This window comes from Gorilla gorilla, chromosome X (assembly GCF_029281585.2).
Source record: "Gorilla gorilla gorilla isolate KB3781 chromosome X, NHGRI_mGorGor1-v2.1_pri, whole genome shotgun sequence".
NCBI lineage: Eukaryota > Metazoa > Chordata > Mammalia > Primates > Hominidae > Gorilla > Gorilla gorilla.
In genome coordinates, this window is record NC_073247.2 from 47,494,482 (window position 1) to 47,516,699 (window position 22,218).

At 41.4% G+C, this 22,218-nt stretch overlaps 2 protein-coding genes across 2 annotated transcripts in view; both read right to left on the reverse strand.

Moving 5' to 3' along the window:
• Positions 1-22,218, reverse strand: part of LOC115932055 (uncharacterized) — a 171,957-nt gene that overhangs the window by 138,601 nt on the left and 11,138 nt on the right. Inside the window, exon 3 of the mRNA XM_055375801.1 lies at positions 10,974-11,091. Within this exon, the coding sequence (XP_055231776.1) occupies positions 10,974-11,091 (118 nt within the window). The remainder of the gene's footprint in view (positions 1-10,973; positions 11,092-22,218) is intronic.
• On the reverse strand, positions 8,085-10,445 carry LOC101140666 (transcription factor Dp-1-like). Its single transcript, XM_055375784.2, has one exon. It carries the CDS (start codon positions 10,152-10,154, stop codon positions 8,925-8,927), a length of 1,230 nt encoding a protein of 409 aa, XP_055231759.1. The 5' UTR covers positions 10,155-10,445; the 3' UTR covers positions 8,085-8,924.

A 22,218-nucleotide genomic window follows, 5' to 3' on the forward strand; every position in this document is an offset into this window, starting at 1 on the left:
CACTTTAGAATCATATCATTTGGACTGGGTAAGAATTCCCAGAACTTTAATGAAGAGACTGACTAGTATATAAAACTGCTCACCCAAGCAGAACAAAAATTAATATCAAGAAAATATTTTGCAGGTTTCCATGCTAAATCTGCCAGTATTGAAAATGTTTAGATATACAATTTGAATGAACTCCATAGTCTAAGTAAAATTACCTATGATAACCCATCAGTTATCAGTGCTATGCACCTAAATTGGAGAAACAACTGGTATTCAAGAAGACACAAGTCTATCGTTAAGCATAGACTCATGGAAAACCAGGATGGCTATCTTGTCCTTCTTAAGTCCTTAAAGCTATGGTTATTAAAAGTTCTAAATCCAAATTAAATATATATATTGGTATGGTGACTTCTAAGTTGCTAAAATAGTTTATGACCAATGTTTGGTTTGTCAAACCCATATTCTTGGGAAGACAAATAAAAATTTCAGGTACATTCTACTATCTGATGGGCTATTTAAACACTTCTAAAGGGATTTCATTTAATTGTCATTTTCAGTGCATGTTTTCTGGTTGTACAAAACGTTCCCATGCAAGAAGGCTAATGTTATAACAGTAGCTCATTATACCAAAGTGTCTCTTCACCAGGTAAAGAAAGATTTTAATGGTTCACTGACTGAGAGCAATTAACCTCTTCACAATATAGAACATGAAGATTAGACCTTCTAAGAATATCATTGAAAGACTACCCTTGCCATCCACACTGCAGCAAAACTTCTGGACCTTGAACCTTGGGTTCATAATCTCACAACTTAGAGGGGTCCCTCCTTACTCTTGGAACTATAAACACATTGGAAACCTTAAGGTAAAGCTAACCAGGGAAGCTTCTCTCCTCAGAAGAAGGTGGCATCCTTGATGTAGACAGCTTTATCCCAACATCACAGATAAAGACTTCTCTAGTATCATGAGACTCTTATCTTTGAATATTTTTCCCTTGCTTATGCCTCTATGAATGATAGAAGTGAAAGGGGGGGTATATTGTGTGCACTCATGGGGTATAGTTTATTTGTGAAAAATTTTGCAGCCAGTCTTATATATGGATAACCTGATGCCTCTATGAATGATAGAAGTGAAAGGGGGGGTATATTGTGTGCACTCATGGGGTATAGTTTATTTGTGAAAAATTTTGCAGACTCCAAACTCTTGGTGTTATTCTCCTGATAGTCTTAATAGTAGTCTCCCTGGTACACTGTATTCTCTCAAAAGTTTTAAATACTTCCATGCAGCCATCTCTAAAATGTCAGATGGTCTCTCTTTAACTGGAGCGACAAGAGCTGAAAGAAATATGTGACCAAAAAGGCACTGTAACCCACGAATGACATGCTGAGACCAGAAATCCCAAATGATGGTAACTGAGAGTGGCACTAAGGCCCTAAGTTTTGGTCACACTCTCACCATGAGAATCTGACCAAAAGGGGGGAATTTTAAAACAAATTATGGGAGCCCATTGTTTGCCCCAACAGACCAGACCAAACCAAAATGGTGTCATTTATGCTAAATGTGACATAATCAAACTAAGACTTTAAGGAAACACAGAAGATTTTTAGAACAGACCATGTTTTGTTTCTCTCCTGCAGCATAAGAAGGTATTCTCTACTCCAAACCTTACAAAAATAATAATAGTAATAACGTTAAGACCTTTTTTCCACCTTACAAAACCCGCAGTTCTGCTATTTCCCAGTGGGTTTCAAAACCAAGTAAGTACATTTACTATGGTGATAGTGACATCAATGACTAAAGTTTTGGTAAATCTCTCACAATTGAGAGGATGAAAAAATGGGGGGAATTGTTAAATCAAGTTTAGCCTAAAGCTACCTCCTTATATATTCTAAGTTCAGCCTAAAGGTTTCTCTGTACATCATGAACTATAACCTAAATGGAGTTATATATAGACTGTAGCCTACTCTTGTGCCAATCACTGAGTTTTGGCCAATCAACGATGGCCAACTGTTCAAACTATGTTCAAATAAGGCAAATGCCAAACTGTAACCAACCCCACTGTTTCTGTACCTCACTTCCATTTGCTGTATGTCTTTTCCTTTTTCTGTCCATAAATCTTCTTCTACCATGTGGCTGCACTGGAGTCTCTGAGTCTTCTCTGGCTCAGGAGGCTGCCTGATTTGTAAATCATTCTTTGCTCAATTAAACTCTTAAATTTAATTCAGCTACAGTTTTTCTTTTAACAGTACATATGGTCAAGTAATTTTCTACAAGGCCACTAAGAATACACAAGGTGGAAAGAGTAGTCTCTCCAATAAATGGTGCTGGGAAAACTGGATATCCACACAAAGAACAATGAAACTGGTCTCTTATCCTACACCATATACAAAAATCAACTCAAAATGGATTAAATGCCTAAATATAAGACCTGAAATGTAAAACTCTTTAAAACAAAGGGGACGGGGAAGCTATGTGATATTGGCCTTGGCAGTGACTTTTTGGATATCACACCAAAAGCACAGGCAAAAGCAAAAATAAATAACTAGGACTATATCAAACTAAAAAGCTTCTCCACAGCAAATAAAACCATTAACAAATTGAAAAGGCAGCTAATAGATTGAGAGAAATTACTTGTGAACCATATATCTAATAAGGGGTTAATATCCAAAATATATAAGCAACTAAAAGGAAACTAAAACTATTTTCCTCAAAATATACTTTTTTGGCATATTTTGAAATTCAGGCAAATTTGGCTATTCAGAGGACCTGCAGACAGGAATAGCTCTGAAAAGCTGTCATTTGTGGAGTATATATGCATTGCTACATTAGCAAAATAAATAGCCAGGCTTTCTTTGAGGCCCTACCCCTTATCCAGATCTGGAAATAATTAACTCAACCACAAGCTGCTACCTATTCTTTCTGAGAGCTGTTGCCTTTGAGATTTCATCTACCTGACAAGATTGCCTTTACCCCTTGCCTTTATTTCTCTCTCCCTCCCATAATCTTGAAGCATGGTCTTGCCATGCTTTAAGCCCCTATTCTTCTGTTACCTCAAGGTGGTATAAAAATGTCAACTATCTGGCCCTGTCTTTGAGATTTTCATATTTTGTATGAGTCCCATGCACACATGTGCATATTAATAAATTTTCTATGTCTTTTCTCCTATTAATCTGCTCTTTGTCAGTTAATTTTCAGTGAACCTTCAGAGGTCAAAGGAGACATTTTTCCTTTTAGCCCCTTCAGAACTCACAAAATTATATAGCAAAATCATAATATAATTAAAGAATGGGCAAAGGACCTGAATAGACTTTTTCCAAAGAAGGCATAAAAATGGCCAATAACTGTATGAAAAGATGCTCAACTTTATTAATCATCAGATAAATGTGAATCAAAAGCACAATTAAATATCATCTCATACCTGTTAGGATGGATATTATCAAAAAGTCAAGAGATAACAAGGGTTTTCAAGGGTGTGGAGAAGAGGGAACTGTTGTACACTCTTGATGAGAATCTAAATTGGTATCGCTATTATGGAAAACAGTATGCAGGTTCCTCAAAAACTTAAAAATATAACTACCTTAAGATCCAGAAATCCCTCTTCTGTGTGTATACTCAAAAGGTATCTGTGCTCCCATGATGAGCATTATTCACAGTAGCCAAGATATGGGAACAACCTGAGTGTAGTGTGAGTGGGCAGTTGAATGGATAAATTGTGGTAGATATATAATGGAATATTAACCTTAAAATAAAAGATACTGCCATTTGTAACAACATGGATAAAGATGGAAGACAGTTTGCCAAGTGAAATAAGACAGACACAAGAAGAAAAATACTGCCTGATCTGGTATGTGGAATCTTTTTTGTTAAAAAAAAAAAAAAAAAAAAAGAGTCAAATACTTAGCGCAAGGAGGAAATGGGGATGTGTAGGTCAAAGGTACAACTTACAGTTACTTGGGTTAAATAAATAAGTCTGAGATCTAATGCACAGCAGGAGTACTATACTTAACAATATTGTATACTGAAATTTTACTAAGAGTTTATTTTAGATGCTCTTATCACAAACAAAGGTAAATATGGATGGATGGTTATGGATACGTAAAATTGCTTACCTGTGGTAATTATTTCACTATGGATATGTACATCAAAACATCTTGCTGCTCACCTAAAACTAATACAATGAAAACGGAAATGCTCCTGACGGGGCAAGGAGGAGAAAGCTAGGTGACTTGGAGCCAGCGCGGCTGGGTACCTAGCGTCTTCAAGGAACTGCCGCGCGCCGCCAGTCGGGGGCGCGGGGTGGCACCGGGCTCCCTCCGCGGGCCAGGGCCGCGGTAGGGGCGGGATTCGCGCGAGCCTCGGGCCCTGGGAGCAGGAGCCGAAGTCACCGGGTGCTGGCCCTCCGCCCCTCCCTGTTCGGCACCACCTCCCGCAGCCTGGGGAGGGGCCGGGACGGAGCGAGCCCGGTCGAGCGGGGCGGAGCGGGCGCGGGGCCGGCGGCGAAGGTCAGGGGTGGAATCGACGTCGCTGCGGCTGCCGACGACCCCCACCCGGCCGGCGGCCTCCGCAGACCCACCTTGGTCGCGCGGCAGGGGGCGCGCAGAGCCCCGAGGGAGCGAGTCCCAGTGCGTGGGGGCTCGGTGGCTTCTCCCCTCGGGAGGTCGGGCTCCTGGCTCCCCGGACCCGCCTGGCGTCCTCGGGCGGCAGCGGCGCCCAGGAATGGCTTCGGCGGGCAGCGGCATGGAGGAGGTGCGCGTGTCGGTGTTGACCCCCCTTGAAGCTGGTCGGGCTGTTGTGCATCTTCCTGACGCTGTATCTGGATCTGGGGGCGGTGCTGAGCCCGGCCTGGGTCACAGCTGACCACCAGTACTACCTGTCGTTGTGGGAGTCCTGCCGGAAACCCGCCAGCTTGGACATCTGGCACTGCGAGTCCACGCTCAGCAGCGGTGAGGGCCCGGCGCACCGCGACCCCTGCCTCCCGCCCCGGACTGCCTTGCGCCCTACTGCCAGGAGAGTCACCACCTGTCCCCACCTCTCCGCGTCCCCTGCCCTGGCCCGTCCCACTGCGTCCAGGCCCTTCTCGGATCCTGAGGCTCCAACCACCTCTCTGGCGTCCACCCCTCTTCCCTCCCCATCCCTGGCCGCCAAACCTAAAGCGACAGCCCACGTCCTCTCCCTCCCCCGTGGCCATTCCTCCTATTCTGCAGTAACACGTAACGCTATTTTGGGTATTTGTTATCATTTGAGGCGAGAGCCATGTGGCTGTGTAAAAAATGCGACGCCTTCCACACCCCAGTTAAAAAAGAAGCAGGCAAAAACGCCCCAACTCCACCGAGATGCTGCGGGGGTTCTCTGTTGGTCTTCCCCACTCTTTTTTCCCTCCTCTCTCGAGGACGAATTTGCCTAGGTTTACCTCTCAGTGTTCACATTTCTGCCTGTTCCACTCCATCTTATCTGGATTTTCACCAATTAACTCAGATTGGGATTTTATTTCCTTAAACTTTTGGGAGATAGGAAGAGTTGGGAGAGGGAGGGGCTTACTTTCCTTTGTGGTCTTTGGTTGTGAGTTGCCCTCCCATCTCCCCAGTCCAAAGTACCTCTCCTCTCCAGCCAGACCTTTATTTATTTCTCCTTTGCAAGAGCTGCTCACAGATGGCCTAGGACTTTATTGCTTATTCAGCCAGTACTAAAAGCTGCCAATGGATCCCCACTGTGGGAGATCCCAGGACAGAGTTGTCTGACATTGGAGTTTGGAGTGGAAACAAAATGGTATAAAGACATTATTGGAATGATTGTTCAGTTTAAATAGGGATAGTTATTGTATAATTAGATAATATTGTATTAATGTTAAATTTCCTGATTTGCTCATTGACAGTGGTTAAATAAAATAATGTGTTTTCTGGCCAGGCGCGGTGGCTCACGCCTGTAATCCCAGCACTTTGGGAGGCCGAGGCAGGCAGATCACCTGAGGTCAGGAGATCGAGGCCAGCCTGGCCAACATGGCGAAACCCTGTCTCTACTAAAAATACAAAAAATAGCCGGGTGTGGTGTTGGGCGCCTGTAATCCCAGCTACTCAGGAGGCTGAGGCTGGGAGAATCCCTTGAACCCGGGAGGTGGAGTTTGCAGTGAGCTGAGATCACCATTGCACTCCAGCCTGGGCAACAGAGCCAGACTCTGTCTCAAAAAAAAAAAAAAAATATATATATATATATATATATTCCTTTTTTTAGTCAATACACACTGAAATATTTAGGGGTACAGGGTCACAACATATGCAGCTTACTCTCAAATGGTAGAAAATATGTATATATGGTAGAGAGAAAAAATGATAAATGAGACAGTGTTACAAATTGATAAATATGGGTAAATGACTTTTCTTGTACTATTTTTGTACTATTCTTGCAAATTTTCTGTAAGTTTTAAAGCATTTAAATTTTTAATTAAAAATATTTTTCCCTGGTATAAAGTACTTTTAGCACAATGAATTCAAACAAGTGCTTGCCTTTTCTGTAAAGGAGAATGATAAAGTAGGATGAAAAGTTATTAAGTGTGTGAAAACCGTTAGATTATCTAAAATTTATATTTTTTGAAAACATACAGTGTGAAAAAACAGATTTTATGTTTTAAACGTATGAGCCATATTGAACTCTAAACATTCCATGATATTTGATATACATAGTGAACGCTTTCAATAACATTTAGATGACATTTGCAAATAATACTTTATTCTATTTAGAGTATATAATAGCTCATGATTGGTCTAGGAAGATGAATACTTTAAGACAAAGCCAGTTTTGTTAAAACACACACATATATGCATGTTCAACCACACACTCACAGAAAATTGTGTGAAGCCCTCCCTATTAGAGTGAGACACAAGATGTATTTGTCTTCTAGCATATGTGACATCACTTGTGTAGCATCTAGTGTTATTTTTGTGCTGCCCAGGACTGGATCTTTATACAATGGCTACCTCTGGTAATGCAATTTCCAGCTGTGGAGCAGTTCTATGGAATTTTCACCCCCACCTTGTGCTTTCCTATCCATGCTCTCTTTGAATAGCATGTAGTCTAGAGTAAAGAATGGTGAGCCGGGTGCAGTGGCTCATGCCTGTAATCCCAACACTTTGGGAGGCCAAGGCATGTGGATCACCTGAGGACAGGAGTTCAGGACCAGCCTGGCCAACATGGTGAAACCCTGTCTCTACTAAAAATACAAAAATTAGCCGGGCGTGGTGGCAGGTGCCTGTAATCCCAGCTACTCGGGAGGCTGAGGCAGGAGAATCACTTGAACCCGGGAGGCGGAGGTTGCAGTGAGCCAAGATCATACCATCGCACTCCAGCCTGCAGCACAAGAGCGAGACTTTGTCTCAAAAAAAAAAAAAAAAAAAATGGTGAAGAAGAGTATTCTCTCAGAGTGGGAAGGGAAGTCCAGATATGTCTTTTCTTTTGTATGAGAAGTAAAACCTTTTAAAATACTATCAGTATCTATTAACTTCCTCCATACTTTGTCTCTCATTAGGCAAAGCAATGATGTTATCTATAACCTTCTAGAACAAAACTTTGTGTGAATCAAATCCTTCCCCCTGGCCAAGGAGATAAATCCTAGCTCAGCAGCGTCCTATGGAAATGGGGCTCTCAAAGACAGTCCAGCACACAGGAAAGTGAACCTAGCTCTCCAACCAACATAATATTATTAGTTAAAAGCATATTTCAGAGTTCCTAACAGGGTAATTTTTGTTTGTTTGTTTTTGTTTAAAATGCCCATGCGTATTTTATTAATAAAAACTAACAGTGCCAAGTTAAACAAGTCAAACAATTAAAGTCTCTTTATATTCCATAAAATATTACAGAAAAGTTTATTTGTGTTTCAATAAAAAGACTTTCGCTTTAGAACAGGCAGCTAATAGCAACTGTGCAGTTAATGGGTTTTGTGAATAAATTTTAAAAGAGACTACTGCCTGTCCTTAAATTCCTTGTTCTTTTTATTTAAAAAAAATGAACTATTAAAAATGATTGACAAATTTTGAGTTAAAAAATTGTTAAAACATTCTTTATACTTAATTTCAATTTTATAATAGATTACAGGAAGATGCTTATGAAACAAATACATTTGTTTCAGTATATGTCTTTAAATGATAGACTGATAAGTATGTAAACAACTATATAATAAAAGGTTTCCAAACGCTGCCTGTAAGAAATCAGGCAAATTTTACCATAAGCAATAAACCATTCCAAGCCTTCCAAACAGTCTCCATAGCCGCACCAGCGTGGCAGTAAGCTTTAACCAAACAAAAACAAACAAACAAAAGCACTTTGCAATTTGTTGCTGCAAAATAGGGAGAGAAGAGAGTGTATAAACTTGATGGAATCACGACAGTCAATATAATTTAAGGGAAAATAAAGTTAATAAGGTTGATGGTGTTTATTGTTTAAAATGTCGAATTCTGCTGTTTGCTTGGGGCTCTGGACACCGTACCACTGAACAAATGGAAAACTCCACAGAGTCTCGCTATCTGCCAGTGGGGGCGCCGTCCAAACTCACGGCAAATAAACGGCATCAGGTGCTCACCATCCACAACAAGAGGGCGTTTTATTTTCATGCATGTGGATGAAATACAATTTCTTCAGCAAACTCAGCAAAAACTGTTCAGGGGCAAAAATGAACTCTGCACTTAAAAAAAATAAAAAATGAAAGCACAAAATACTAAAAATTAAATAAACGCTCTGCATCAGCACACTGGTATCAAAACACACATCCACAGCACGTCCTAATCCTACAGGAAACAATCCTTGCTTATCAGAGGTGCATATCTAAATTAAATAGCTTACCAATATCTTCTTGGGAGTAGGACAAAAGGAAACAGAAAACCCACATTAAAAAAAAAAGTTTCTTTTCCCTAAATGTTTTCCTGAAGCTGAATTTGAAGTGGGGAGGACGTCAGTCGTCCTTGTCATTCTCGTTGAAGTCATCATCCTCCTCGTCGTCCTCCCCGACGTAGGACACCGGGGTCTCCACCCTGGAGCCGCTGTACTGAGACCTCTTGGAGCTTGTGGCCAGCATCCCATCTGCACCGTTGGTCAGGTCACTGGCAGAGAACCTCGTGCCTTTAGACGTGGAACCTGCCGCCGTGATGAACACGCCTCCAACAGTTCCCTCAGCCATTTCTGTCACATACGGCTCCAGCGCCTTTGGGACTAGACTTCTGGCCATTTTAAGGTCTTCAGCAGAGCAGCTCCCGGACTCCAGCCAGCAAGCCATGCCCATCCGCTTCAGCACTTCTATGTCACCTTGGATTTCAAATGTGTTGTCAAAATTAAACAGATACTCGAGTTTGTCGTTGGAGATGCTGCAGTCGATGACGGTCTTCTTGCTGGTGTTGACGATGATGAAGGGCAGGTGGATGACCGAGTTGGGTGGTGGCGGCCGGCTGGCCTGCTGCTCTGCGTGCCGGTTTCTCTGCACCAGGTTCTTGAAGGCAATTTGCTGTAGAATAAGTTCTTGAAGTTGAGACTGTTTCTGTTTTATTCTTTCAAGTCTCCTCTGTCTTTCCACCTCTAAGTTCTGACATTCCTGAGCCGAGTTGGTGGGCAGACCAATCCACTTAATCTCCTTCTTCTCCTTGGAGATGATGTTCATGGCCATCAGCACGTTTAAGGCATCATAGACGCGCCGTCTTATGTTCTTCTGGTCATAAGCTGACTCGTTTGGTAAGATGTGGTTGTCGGCAGCACTGAACTCTGCTACCAGCTCGTCCGCCACTTCGTTGTAGGAAGTGGTCCCTTTCCTCTGCACCTTCTCGCAGACCTTCATGGAGAAATGCCGCAGGCCCTTGCAATTCTCTCCTTTCCTGTTGCGCTTCCCTGCAGACCGAGGTGAGGAGTCAGAAGGCTGGTTCTGAGAGGCAAAGTGAGTGCTGGGGGTGTGTGAGCTTCCTACCACCAGGGTGTTTGACGCTGCAGGTCTCTGAGGCATACCAATCACCACTTGCTGGGCAATGCTGACATTGGACTGTCCAAAGGTTTTTGGCAAGAGCTGTTTCCCGAGCGGGTTGACGGTGGAGGGGTGAACGGCCACGAGGGACACCACGCCTTTTCCGGAACTAAGGTTCTGGTCTATGAAGACCTTGAGTTCTCCGTTGGCTTCAATTAGACCGGCATCTTTTGCCATGTTACCAGATCCGGAAAATCAATGCTACAAATGTTCACCTTCCCAGAGAAGAAAAATGATTTTTCTGGGCGCAGCCCCGGGGTCCCGGCGCAACGTGCAGGCTCGCGGCGTCCACCCCGGACACTGGCGGCGCCCGCCCGGCAGACCGGTAACTCTGACAGGTGGGCTTCCGGGGTCCTCGCCGCGCGCCTGTCACTAGGCCTCGGGCCGCCTCCGCACTAGGCGCCTCCCGCGCGCGCCGGAACCGGGTCCCCGCGGGCCGCCGTGGGGCGGCCTCCCCTCCCCCGCCCTGCGCGCTCCAGCCGACCCTGGCCCCGGCCCCACCTCCGCCGCGGGCCGCGGGCGCTGCTGTCGACCGGGAGGGCCGGGCCCGGGACCCCCGCCCCACGATTACCTGGGGAGCCCCCAGCAGCGCCGAGCGCGCGGGGTCCCTGAGGCACAGGGGCGCGCTGGGCGCGGGAAAGCGCGGGTCGGGGCCGCGCGGCGCCTACAAGCGGCCGGGGCACCGGATAGGGTGGCCAGGGGTCCCGCCCGCGCCCCAGGCCCCCCCCGCGGCTCCCGCGGCATCCCCTGCCCGCCCGCACCTGGCTACCCGATCCGGCCGCGTGGGTGGGGGCGCGGAGAGGGCGCGGTGCGGGGGCCGGGCCCGGCGGTCCAGGCCGTGGCGGGGTCCCTGCCCTGGGCCGAGCAGCGCCGGGGACCACAGGGTAATTTTTAATTGCTAGCTGTGTACGTAATTCAGGGATGCAGATTTCAAATATACGCCAAAAAGGTAGGCAAATCTGTGTGAATTTTTCTTTTAATTCCCAATATACTTACTTTTTTGTTATTTTCAAAAGCTTGTCTTGCTTCTTTGAATGTGCAGACGACTTCTGTGTACTCGCCCTCAATCTTGGCTAGCATTTTAATACTGAATTGGCTTTTTTCCTGTGAAAAACTAAAAAGATATATAATTATAAGCAAAAAAAATAATTTTTTTATTGAGACAGTATCTCACTTAGTCACTCAGGCTGGAGTGCAGTGGTGATTATGTCTCACTGCAACCTTGACCTCCCGGGTTCAGGTAAGCCTCCCATTTCAGCCTCCCGAGTAGCTGGGACCACAGTTGTGCACCACCACCACACCTGACTAATTTTTATATTTTTTTGCCATGTTGCTCAGGATGGTTTTGAACTCCTGGGCTCAAGCGATCTGCCCACCTCAGCCTCCCAAAGTGCTGAGATTATAATAGGTGTGAGCCACTGCACCTGGCCAACAGAGTAATTTTTTTTTTTTTTTTGAGATAGAGTCTCACTCTGTCACCCAGGTTGGAATGCAGTGGCATGATCTCGGCTCACTGCAACCTCCGCTTCCTGGGTTCACACGATTCTCCTGCCTCGGCCTCCCGAGCAGCTGGAATTACAGGTGTGTGCCACCATGCCCAGCTAATTTTTTGTATTTTTAGTAGAGAGGGGGTTTCACCATGTTGGCCAGGCTGGTCTCAAACTCCTGACCTCAAGTGATCCATCCGCCTTGGCCTCCCGAAGTGCTGGTATTACAGGCGTGAGCCACCACGCCCGGCCGAGAGTAATTTTTTTTTTAAACCCACATGGTAACTTAATATACCAGATGAAAACTGCTAGGTGCACTCTAGAAAACAGCCAGCATCCTACACCTCTTTCTTGGAGACAGCAATGGAGTAACACTTAATTCCAAACCACTGCATCTGCTATCTTCCTCATCATGTGAGTACCTCCTTTCAGTAGCAGTTCCCCTGGGCAGGGACAGTGACATAATTAACTGTGTTATATTCAGACATTAGCACATTCCTGCAAACCAAGGGTGTTTATGATAGCACTATTTATACTCATTAGTATAAGTAGATGCCCCAAGGCATTCTGCTGTTGGACAGAAGCAACCAAATCAAAACCCAGCCTCTAGACAATGTCTTTGTCCTGCTTCCTGAAAATAAATAAAACTTCAATTGAACTGTATAAACCCAGAGAACCATTACTTGTATGAAAAGATAGGTGACAAAACAACATTGAGGAGTTAAGATACATTTGGCCAAACCCATTCCAAAAAAGAAATAATAATTTTGTTTTAAATAAACTTTAATTATGTATAGTGACATTTTAACACATACAACCCTATTCCACTGCCCCTCAGAAAAAGAAAATTCTTCTCTGTGATGTATGGAGATATTGCCACATAGATAATCAAAATTTATACCCATGATACTCTGTGCAGTAAATAAGGCAATAGCTATATATGCGCTCATGGAGAATTATTTTTACTTTTCTATACAAGTAAATATAAAATGTACTTCAATTACATATATCTAAAAAGAAATCTTCTTTGTTTGTATACATAAATAAAATGCCACCAGAATTAAATCCCTGTTAATATAAAAGGCCTATAACATTTCTTAATCTTATAAATCTCTAACATATGAAAAGTCACATTAGTGCAAGATTTTTTTTAATTTGTATTTTCCAAAGGAGTTTTTAAAGTATTCATTTTCCAGAGAACATCTTGAAATAAATGAAAAATAGAAGTGCATTTTTAAGAATAAATGTCTAATCAATGATTTTAAACTTTACTTAATTATGTATATTTCATATAATAGAAAACAGATTTTTAACCTAGTATTTTTTTAAGTATCCAAATTGGAATCAGCTAGATGACACACAATAACAACAATAGTAGGCCCACAATGAATGTTTCCATCCTTCCACACTTCATAAGCATAGCCATCTAAAAACAAACTTCAAGCATGGCTGAGTGAAGTGGTCAGTGAATTATCTTTGCAAAAAACAATGATAAACTGGATAAAATTGTCAAAAAAAATTCAGTACTCTGGAAAATGACAAAAGGCATACAACAAATTGAAAGTGTTTATTCAAGAAATACAGTGAATTTGTGGCATTATTAGCCTGAGCTCCTGCCATCCTGTCTCCCTACCCCTAGCTCTGTGGTGTAGCACTTCTACTGTGGTATAGCAGCAGGCTATGAGACTAGATGATGGAGAGGGCTGATTTTAAAGTGCAGAAAAATCTGTGCTGAGGGGTGTTGTTGAAAACAATAACTGTTTTAGTGGCAAACAACTGAGGAAGATCAACATCACAGCTAAATTGGGGTTGCAATATGAGTTGGGGTGAGCTACAGATAAGAAAGTCAGCTGTAAATTTAACAGAGAGATCCAGCAATAAGACAGCCATAGTGAACTTTAAGAAGCTCCCATATATCCCAACTGTTATGAAAGGCTATATTCACTCAGGAAAGTCCAGAGATTGCCCTAGCTAGCAACGTGTCCCTGGCTACATGTGAAGCCTTGCGTATCCAGAAAGTAAAAGCCAAGGCAGATTTGTAAACTTCCTGAACTTTGAATGTGACTATATTTAAGAGACAGGGCCTTTATGGAGGTAATTAAGGTTAGATGTAGTCATAAGGGTGGGATACTGTACTGACAGAAGGGAAACCTCTAGGTATCCAGGTTTAAAAATAAAAAAATAAGACTTAAACAAAATGAGTAGAAACATTAGTAGCTACACACTACAAGAGAGACAGACCCTACAGAATGAATCTGGGCAGAAACTGTAGCTGCTATAATACAGTACCAAAAATGTCCACTTCTAAAAAACAATTATAAGACATGGAAAAAGCAAGAAACTGACTTGTGCACAGGAAATAAAGCATTAAATGAAAACTATCCCTGAAGGAGCTGAGATATTAGACTTAGAAGACAAAAATGTCAAACCAACTTTTATACGTATATTCAAAACTAAGGAAACATATTTAAAGATTAAATGAAAAGTACTAAGATAATGAGTTGTCAAATAGAGAATAAAGATACAGAAAATGCAAAAATTCTGGAGTACAAAAGTACAATAACTAAAATGGAAAAATTTCACTAGAGAGGCTTAAAAGCAGATTGGAACTAGCAAAGAAAGAATCCATGAAGTCAAAGGTAAATCTCTAGAGAAAACTGAATGGAGACCCACAGACCAGTGGAATACATCAAGCACACCAACCAATATATGAATAATTGGAGTCCTAGAATGAGAGGAGTGAGAAAGAAGGGAAGAAAAGGTTTTTGAAGAAACAATGTGTGAAAACCTCCCAAATTTAATGAAAAACAGTCTCACCTAACCTGATCAACCAAATCCCATTCTCAAAAACACAGAGATATGGCTGGGCATGGTGGCTCATGCCTGTAATCCCAGCACTTTGGGAGGCCGAGGAAGGCAGATCACCTGAGGTCAGGAGTTTGAAACCAGCCTGGCCAACATGGCAAAACCCCGTCTCTACTAAAAATACAAAGATTAGCCGGGCGTAGTGGTGGGCACCTATAATCCCAGCTATTCGGGAGCCTGAGGCACGAGAATCACTTAAACCCAGGAGCCAGAGGTTGCAGTGAGCCGAGATCATGCCACTGCACTCCAGCCTAGGCGACAGAGGAAGACTCTGTCCAAAAAAAAAACACCACACATATACACACAGATCTATCCCTAGACATGCCATAGTTGAATTTTTGAAAAAGACAGAAATGATTCAACACAGAAGGGAACCACATTAAGAACATAAACCAACTTCTCATCTGAAACAATGGAGGCCAGAAAGCAGTTGGGATATTCAAAGTGCTGAAAGGGGGGAAAAGTTTATCAACCAAGAATATTGTATAAGCAAAACTATCATTTAAAAGTGAAGGCAAAATAATGACATTCCCCAATAAATGAAGGCTGTTAGAAATCATTGCTAAAAATCTTGCCTTGTAAAAAAATCTAAGGGTTCTTCTATCTGAAAGAAAATAATAGCAAACAGTAACTAGAATACACAAAGAGCTAAAGACCACAGGGAAATATAAAATGCTGTATAAATATTTTTTTCTATTTTCTTAACTGTCACAAGCTAGGCATACTTCCCATTTTATAATGTACAAGTGGTAGAATTTTACCATCTTTTGGCTGTCAAAAGGCAGATTGTGAGTGAAAATAGGACAATATTAATGACCAACCAAGTATCCTGTCCATCAAATACTTAATCCTAAGTGGCTCTGCTGTCAGACCCATAAAAGTGAAAACACATTTAAGCAGAAGCATGTAAAGAGCTAGTTTTAAAATGTAGGTTGTCCTTTCTTTAGATTTTTATACTTGAGCCTCAAAGGGGGTTATTTGGTTTCATAAAATTAAAAACATGTCATCTGTATTCCTTCCTTCCTTCTGCAAATATGTATTGAGCATATTCTGTTTGCCAGGAAGGTGCCTGTCATTCTGCTCTGTAGTAGTAAAAAGGCAGTGGCAATTAAGAGTTTGGAGTTGCCTCATTTAAAGGCTCCCTAGGAAACATGTAAGACGAAAACAAAAGTGATTCTGTACGTGCAGTGAGCAATACACCCAAAAGGGCAGCCAGAAATGCCAGGGAAAAGGGAGCAAGAAAATTATAAAAACGGCTTGTGAGAAAAATAGCAGAAGAAACTCAGGGAACAAATTTGTTAGAAACTTTTTGCTTTGTGGTTTATTGCACAACTTGCCATCTAATTTCACTCCACGTACTTAACCATACATGCTTGTCTCCAGCATCGCACTACCAGTCCTTTCAATATGTTCTATTCAGGACTTCTTACCTGTACCTGAATGCCTCCCAGACACCTTCTCTCTACAAGTTTTCAAGCTACTTTGGTGAGTCTAGGGTGAGAGTAAGCAACTAATTCAGTCCTGAATCCCTAAGACTGGTTTAGAAGCTCTGCCCACTCCCATGAAAGTTCCCTCAACAAACAAAAACAATTGCCATTCAGTCAACATTTATAGGTATAATTAGGTAATGGGGAATTTTGTTTAACACTATTAGTACCACCAGCCCAAGACAGCAGAAAGTTCACAACTTTGGAAAAGAACTTGAGTTCTGGACAAGGCTCAATGTCTTATTAATTGGGGGCCATAAGTCCCACAGGTAAATCTTGGGTTGTATCTGTTGTTAGATTCCCCACTGGTTGGTGCCTGTCAAAAGTATCCTGCTTGGGCAACAAATGTTATCATTATCCTACTTCTTAACCATATAACCTTTGGAAAGCTACTTAACCTCTCTGCAATGTTTTCTATTTTCTATTCTGAAAATGAATGTGGTAATAATATCCAACTTGAAGAGATATTGCAAGAATTAAATAGGACAGCTTATGTAAAATGCACTTAGCAACTTAATGGTCTATATAATTATTAGTTTCTCTTGGTTGCAATGACTTGGAAGCATTTTGGGATCTTGGAGCATCTTAGAGCCACTGCCATGAAAAACTGTTATTCTTGCTCTGCTTTAGGTAAATGGTTCAACCAGTCTTTCTTGTATTCGAATCATCTATCTTTTCACTTTTAATTATTTTAACTGGGCCCTATCCCCATACCCCTTTTCCCTAGGTAGAAGTTTAATGTAGTTCCAATCCTCATTTTTAACTCAATACTTTACTAGGGAAGGCACAACTGTGTACATTAAACCATATGAAGATTTGAATCAACACAGAGCTATTCAACTCTTTCTTCTACTAATAAAACATCATCATTAAATCTTAATTTAGTATGGCTTATAAGAATATAACGGATATATCAAGCTATATCTTTGATGAGGAAATGTTTGTTGACAAAATTTATCTATAAATGACCACATCATTTCTGTTATTAGATGGCATTCCATAAATGTTCTCTAAGAACGCTGTTTGATCATTGAACAGGAAGAGGGTAAATGTGAAGAACAAAACAGAGTGTGGATAAAAGCCAAAAAGCACGGGTAAAGTCAGTTAAGGTGTCCTCATTTATTTTCTTGATGTTTATATTTCTCAAAGAAATACATGTGCATTGTTTTAAAAGTCAAGAGCTCTTCAAAATAATAGCAGGCTCCTACCCCCCCCCCATTCCCACCCGTATATCAACTCCTTTGAGGCAAAAAATTAAAACATTTTTATCTGTGTATTTTTCTAGCAACTTATCTCCATATTTAAAAAATGACATCCTTATACAACTATTTCTTTATTTGTTCATTTAGGCATTATCTGTTAATCTGCTAACATGGAAGATGAAACTTTAGCTTTTTTATGATCTCTCCATACATACTTCTCCTTTCTTACCTACCCAAAATAATAGTATCACATTATTTGACTAAATCAATATTCATTGAGCAATATCATGTGCAATTAGTCCTACTTTTGTCTCCTTTTTCTCCCCTTGGTATTAATACCCAGCCGTGATCCTGGACTGTCCTTTTACCACCACCCTGGAAGTTCCCTGTGGCCCCACTGGTATTGGGGCCTCAGGTTTTGTGATCCCATATTTTCCAATGTTTTGGTTCATTCCCTCTTTTTGACAAACTACAAAAAGGGTATCTTTTTGGAGACCCTGCATATCTAAAGATATGTTTTCTACTTTCACACTTGATTGATAACTTTGGCTGCTATGGAATTCTAGTTAAGAATTTTCTCTATGAATTTTGGAGACCTTGCTTCATTGTCTTTTAAATTTCTAAGTTGCTATGAAAAGTCCAATGCTAATCCTTGTATGGAACCAGGTTTTTGTTTTTTTTTTTTCTTTTTGGAAGTTTTTAGGATCTCTTCTTTATTGTTTTTCCATTGAATATGCTGGTGGGTCTCTTAAATCTGGCAACTCATGTATTTCACTTATAAAAAATATTCTTGCTTTTTTTCGTAATTTTCCTCTTTCACTTTGCTCTCTTTTAATTGGGACCGACTACTAGACAGAGGTTGGACTTCTCTAATCTTTTCTCTTATTATCAATCTCATTGTCTTTTGGTTGAACTTTCAGAGACATTTATTCAACTTAATATTCTCATTTTTGCATTTGATTATTTTAATTTCTGCTATCATATTTTTTAATTTCTAAGAGTTCTTTTCTGTTCTCTCAATATTGCTATCAATAATATCCTGCTTTCATTTCAGACATGCGATTACTTTCCTCTCTGACAATATTAATTATAGACTTGGGCATTTGGGAAATTTTCTTATGCAGTATCATCTCTTTCCTCCAAGATTGGCTTTCCTATTTGTATATTTTGTTACCATCACTGCCTTTTAAATCAGACACGTTCCTCAAATGTCTTTTGAATGACAGTTCCTATTTAACAGTTTCACCCTAAAAAGCTCACTGGCAATTCTGGGTATGGGAAAGGGCTAGCTAGTTGATGGGCTTTCAGCAGAGGGCGATGAGACAGTGTACCTGCATTTACACTGGGATGGAGTACTCCTCCAAATGTCTGTATCTGTGGTTCTTTTTTCGTGAATGTATCTGACAACCACATATCGTCCTTCAACCTACTGCTTGTTGGAGGCAGTGGCTGCCAATGTTCTGGATGTGGATTTCAGGAAGAGGTTAACTAAATGTGTGTGCAGGAGGGAGGCGCCCACAATTCAGCATGTAAACTTTCAGGTCATTCTGCTTTCAGTGAAGTACCACATCTCTGCCCTTGACTGTACCTTGGGCCTCAAAGCTGAGTTTCTCTAATTCAATCTGTCAAAAAAGTGAATCTCAGGGCTTCTACTAAGGTGTGGAGGGCCCAGGTGGAGGAACTGCAGGTTTCCCTATCAAACCTTCTCAGATGCTTCTTTATCAGTTCTTTGAATCCATCCCCCTATGTCCATATGCTTTGCTTCTAACAACTCTCACTTGCAGGCTTCTTTAGAGCCCTACTTTTGGGCTACAAGTACAACTTCAGCAGCATGCCAAGAGAGTCTGTAGTACCTGAAAATTTACATACCCCCCCCCCCACCACCAGCTGAAGCTCATTACTGGTACAAAAGTGTACCTCTAGCCTAGAGTGTAATATACACTCCAGAGCTTCCCTACAAGATAAGACAGAGGCTGGAATTTAGCCTAAGATCCCACTCTTGCTTCATTTCCTTCCATTCACTGCTTCCTACTTTCCCCATTCTCATACTGGTTTCTCCTTGGAACACCTCCTTAATAAACAATTCCATATGAATCCACATCTCAGGTTCAACTTTTGGGAAATCTGGCCTAAGACTATCATATGGTTGCTGAGATTTGGGAAAGTATCTGGGAGTCTAACCACTGTTTATCAAACTTGCAACTAATTCTGTTTTCATACATGACCCACACCCCCACTAACACCAGAGACACCTGGAACCTCCAATTCCTGAACCTTTCTACTGTTCAGGAGGCTGAGACTTCCAGGCTCCTGGAAGTTTGTGGAAAATGTAGAGCACCTTCATGTATTGTCATTTAAAATAGAAACTTCAGAAACATTTTGCATTTGATAGAGTGGAGTTCAGGCTATTCTTCCAAACATCTTGGGGTGCAAGCCCAAGATCCTCTTGGAAGTGTGTGCTTTAGTAGAAAAACATGCAGACAGACTACCTGACTTAAATCTATAGAAATTAAGAAGTTATATAGTCAGACAAACGTGGGTTCTACTACTTTACTAGCTGTGTGATGATAGGCAAGTTACTAAACCTCTCTAAGTCACAATTTTCTCACCTGTAAAATGAAGAAAATATGCTTATCATAGTGCCTGTCACATAGTAAGTCTTATCCTTTGATTTATTTTCTGGTAGTGATAAGTTTATGGTACTGCCGCCATATACCCTCACCTAGTTCCCACATTTCAGAGATGTTTGGCCAAGGTTAAGGGTATAGTCTAAGAAATTCATTCTCGAAATGTATTCCCCAGACCAGCAACAGCTGCAGCATCACTGGGAACTTGTTAAAAGTGAAAATTCTCAGGTCCATCTCCAGAAACTTGGGGAGTGGAGCCCAGCCATGTGTATTTTAACAAGCCCTCAAGGGATTCGAATGTATTGCAGGTGTAAGAAACACTTGCATCAGAAAAAATAAATAAATAAATAACAGACCCACACGGAGAATAAAGCCAAGATTTAGAACCCAGTTGGTGTGGTATCAAAGATCATAAGCAGAGCTAATCAATATACATGACACCCCCACCCCTGATTAGGGATAGGGGAAAGTCATAATTATAGCTTTATTATTAAAGTAGCATAGTTGTTAATATAAAGAGCATTATGTGATAAATGAATATAAATAGGAGCTAGGAATGAAAGAGTGAAGTGCAGATTTAAGTTTGTAAAACTGACAGTGAGTCTATGCCACGTAGCTTTCAAATACTAATAGAGAAGTGTATTAATGCATGAAAAAAATAATTTCTGAGCCCAGAAGCTGAAGAAACACTTGAAAGAATCCTTAATTGTATTAATCCTTTTTGAAACAAGCCACTATATGTACATGATCTGGAACATTTGCTGAGGAAAACTTATTTTAAGTTGTCACTTTGACAGTGTCACAACTATTGAAATTCCTCTGAAATTCTGAATTAGTGCTATGTAAGCAAATTATCTCTAGAAACAAAGAAGAGAACCTAAGAGCAAAATATAGCTCACTGAATCCACCACTCAGAATAGGGAGTTGGAGTGGGGAACAGAGCAAGAAGCAAATATTCCAACATCACCTGAATGGCAATTTATAGTATCTTCAAGCCAATCAGGTGATTTACTCCAAGGAGCACAAATCAGAGAGACAGGAAAGCCAATTCTTATAACACTGCAAAGATCCTACAGTTTTTAAAAGAGAAAAGAGCCCTTTCCCTGGAGGAAGTGCAGAGTAATTCACACAAGTTCTTGTTTTAGGGGTGATGCCCACTCAATTTACTTTGACATATAATCTGCCTGAGCAGCTCAGCTTAATCTCCTGCATGGCAGAGCAGAGGGCTTCCCTCCAGCCCTTTAAGGCCTCTGTGTGAAAATCTCAAAGCTTTGCTGTTGCCATCCAGGACATAGCGGCTCTGAATGCCACCACAGGGAATATAAGACAGATTGGCTGAACATCCAAAAGAATACATATGCTATTTAGTCAATGTAGAGTGCTTTAGCACCCTATGCTAAAGCCCAACAATACTCAGAATCAACATCCAGAACACTGGCAGCCACTGTCTCCACCAAGTCGTAGGTTGAAGGAGGGTTTATAGTTGTCAGATAGATTCAAGGAAAAAAAAAAAACACACATACTGACATTTGGAGGAGTACTCCATCTCAGTGTAAATGCACTTACACTGTCTCATCACCCTATGCTGAAGCCCACCAATACTCAAAATCATGGCTGACATAGGGAATTCGTAGTCTGTGCCTGGGAACATCCTCTGCCAAGCATGTTACCACACATTCTCAGTGGCCCTTCCTAGCACACCTATGAGGTAGGTGCTGCTTGAATTGCATTTTGTTGGTGAAGAAATTAAGCCTCAGGGATGCTAAGTAACTTGCTTAAAGTCAACCAGATATTGCAGTGGAGTCCAACAATCCCAAGGCTACCTGAATCTGAAAAGGCTGTTCTTAACCATCATGCTTTAATGTCTTCATTGAGAGTCCAGCCTATTTCAACAATTGCAATTTGTAATAAATATGCAATTCTCTTTGCTTCACGAGAAAAAAAAAATTTAAAAAGCAAGATTATGTTAATGATATATGCATAAGGACAATATATTGTTTCTGGTTGGACACTGGATCTCTTTAGCCTCGGATAGCTGTAAAGTCTGTTAGAAATGTGTCTTCTTCCTAAACTCATTGTGTAAACAGAGATTCAGCTGGTCCCGACAGTGCTTGCTTTGAGATTGGTGATGCTTTTGTTGCCATAGACACCAGATTTCAACACACCACTGAGCATGGGGAATCCATTCCGCACAAAGCAATGCAGTCAGCAGATGGGCACCGTAACAGCTAACTGCGCATAATGCCATAACCAATATTTGTTTTGCCACCTCTCATTTAGATGATGTTCTCACCAATGAAGTCTGTAAGACTTTGTCTCTCATTTGAAAAACAGCTTCTTTATGACCCAGATAGCCATACTCACACATTAACGGGCCGAAGTCGTTCATTTCTCTGGTTTGGTGAATGGTTAAGGCTATTCAGAAAGGAAAATCTGATTTTACACAAAACACTCCTTTATTCATCTTGCAAAAAGAAAGATCAAATACTTCTTGAAAATTCAGTTTGTTCAAGTGGCTAGCACCCCAAGAATAATGGGCCTGTTATCTTGGTAGGTTTCCCTAGTAACTAAAA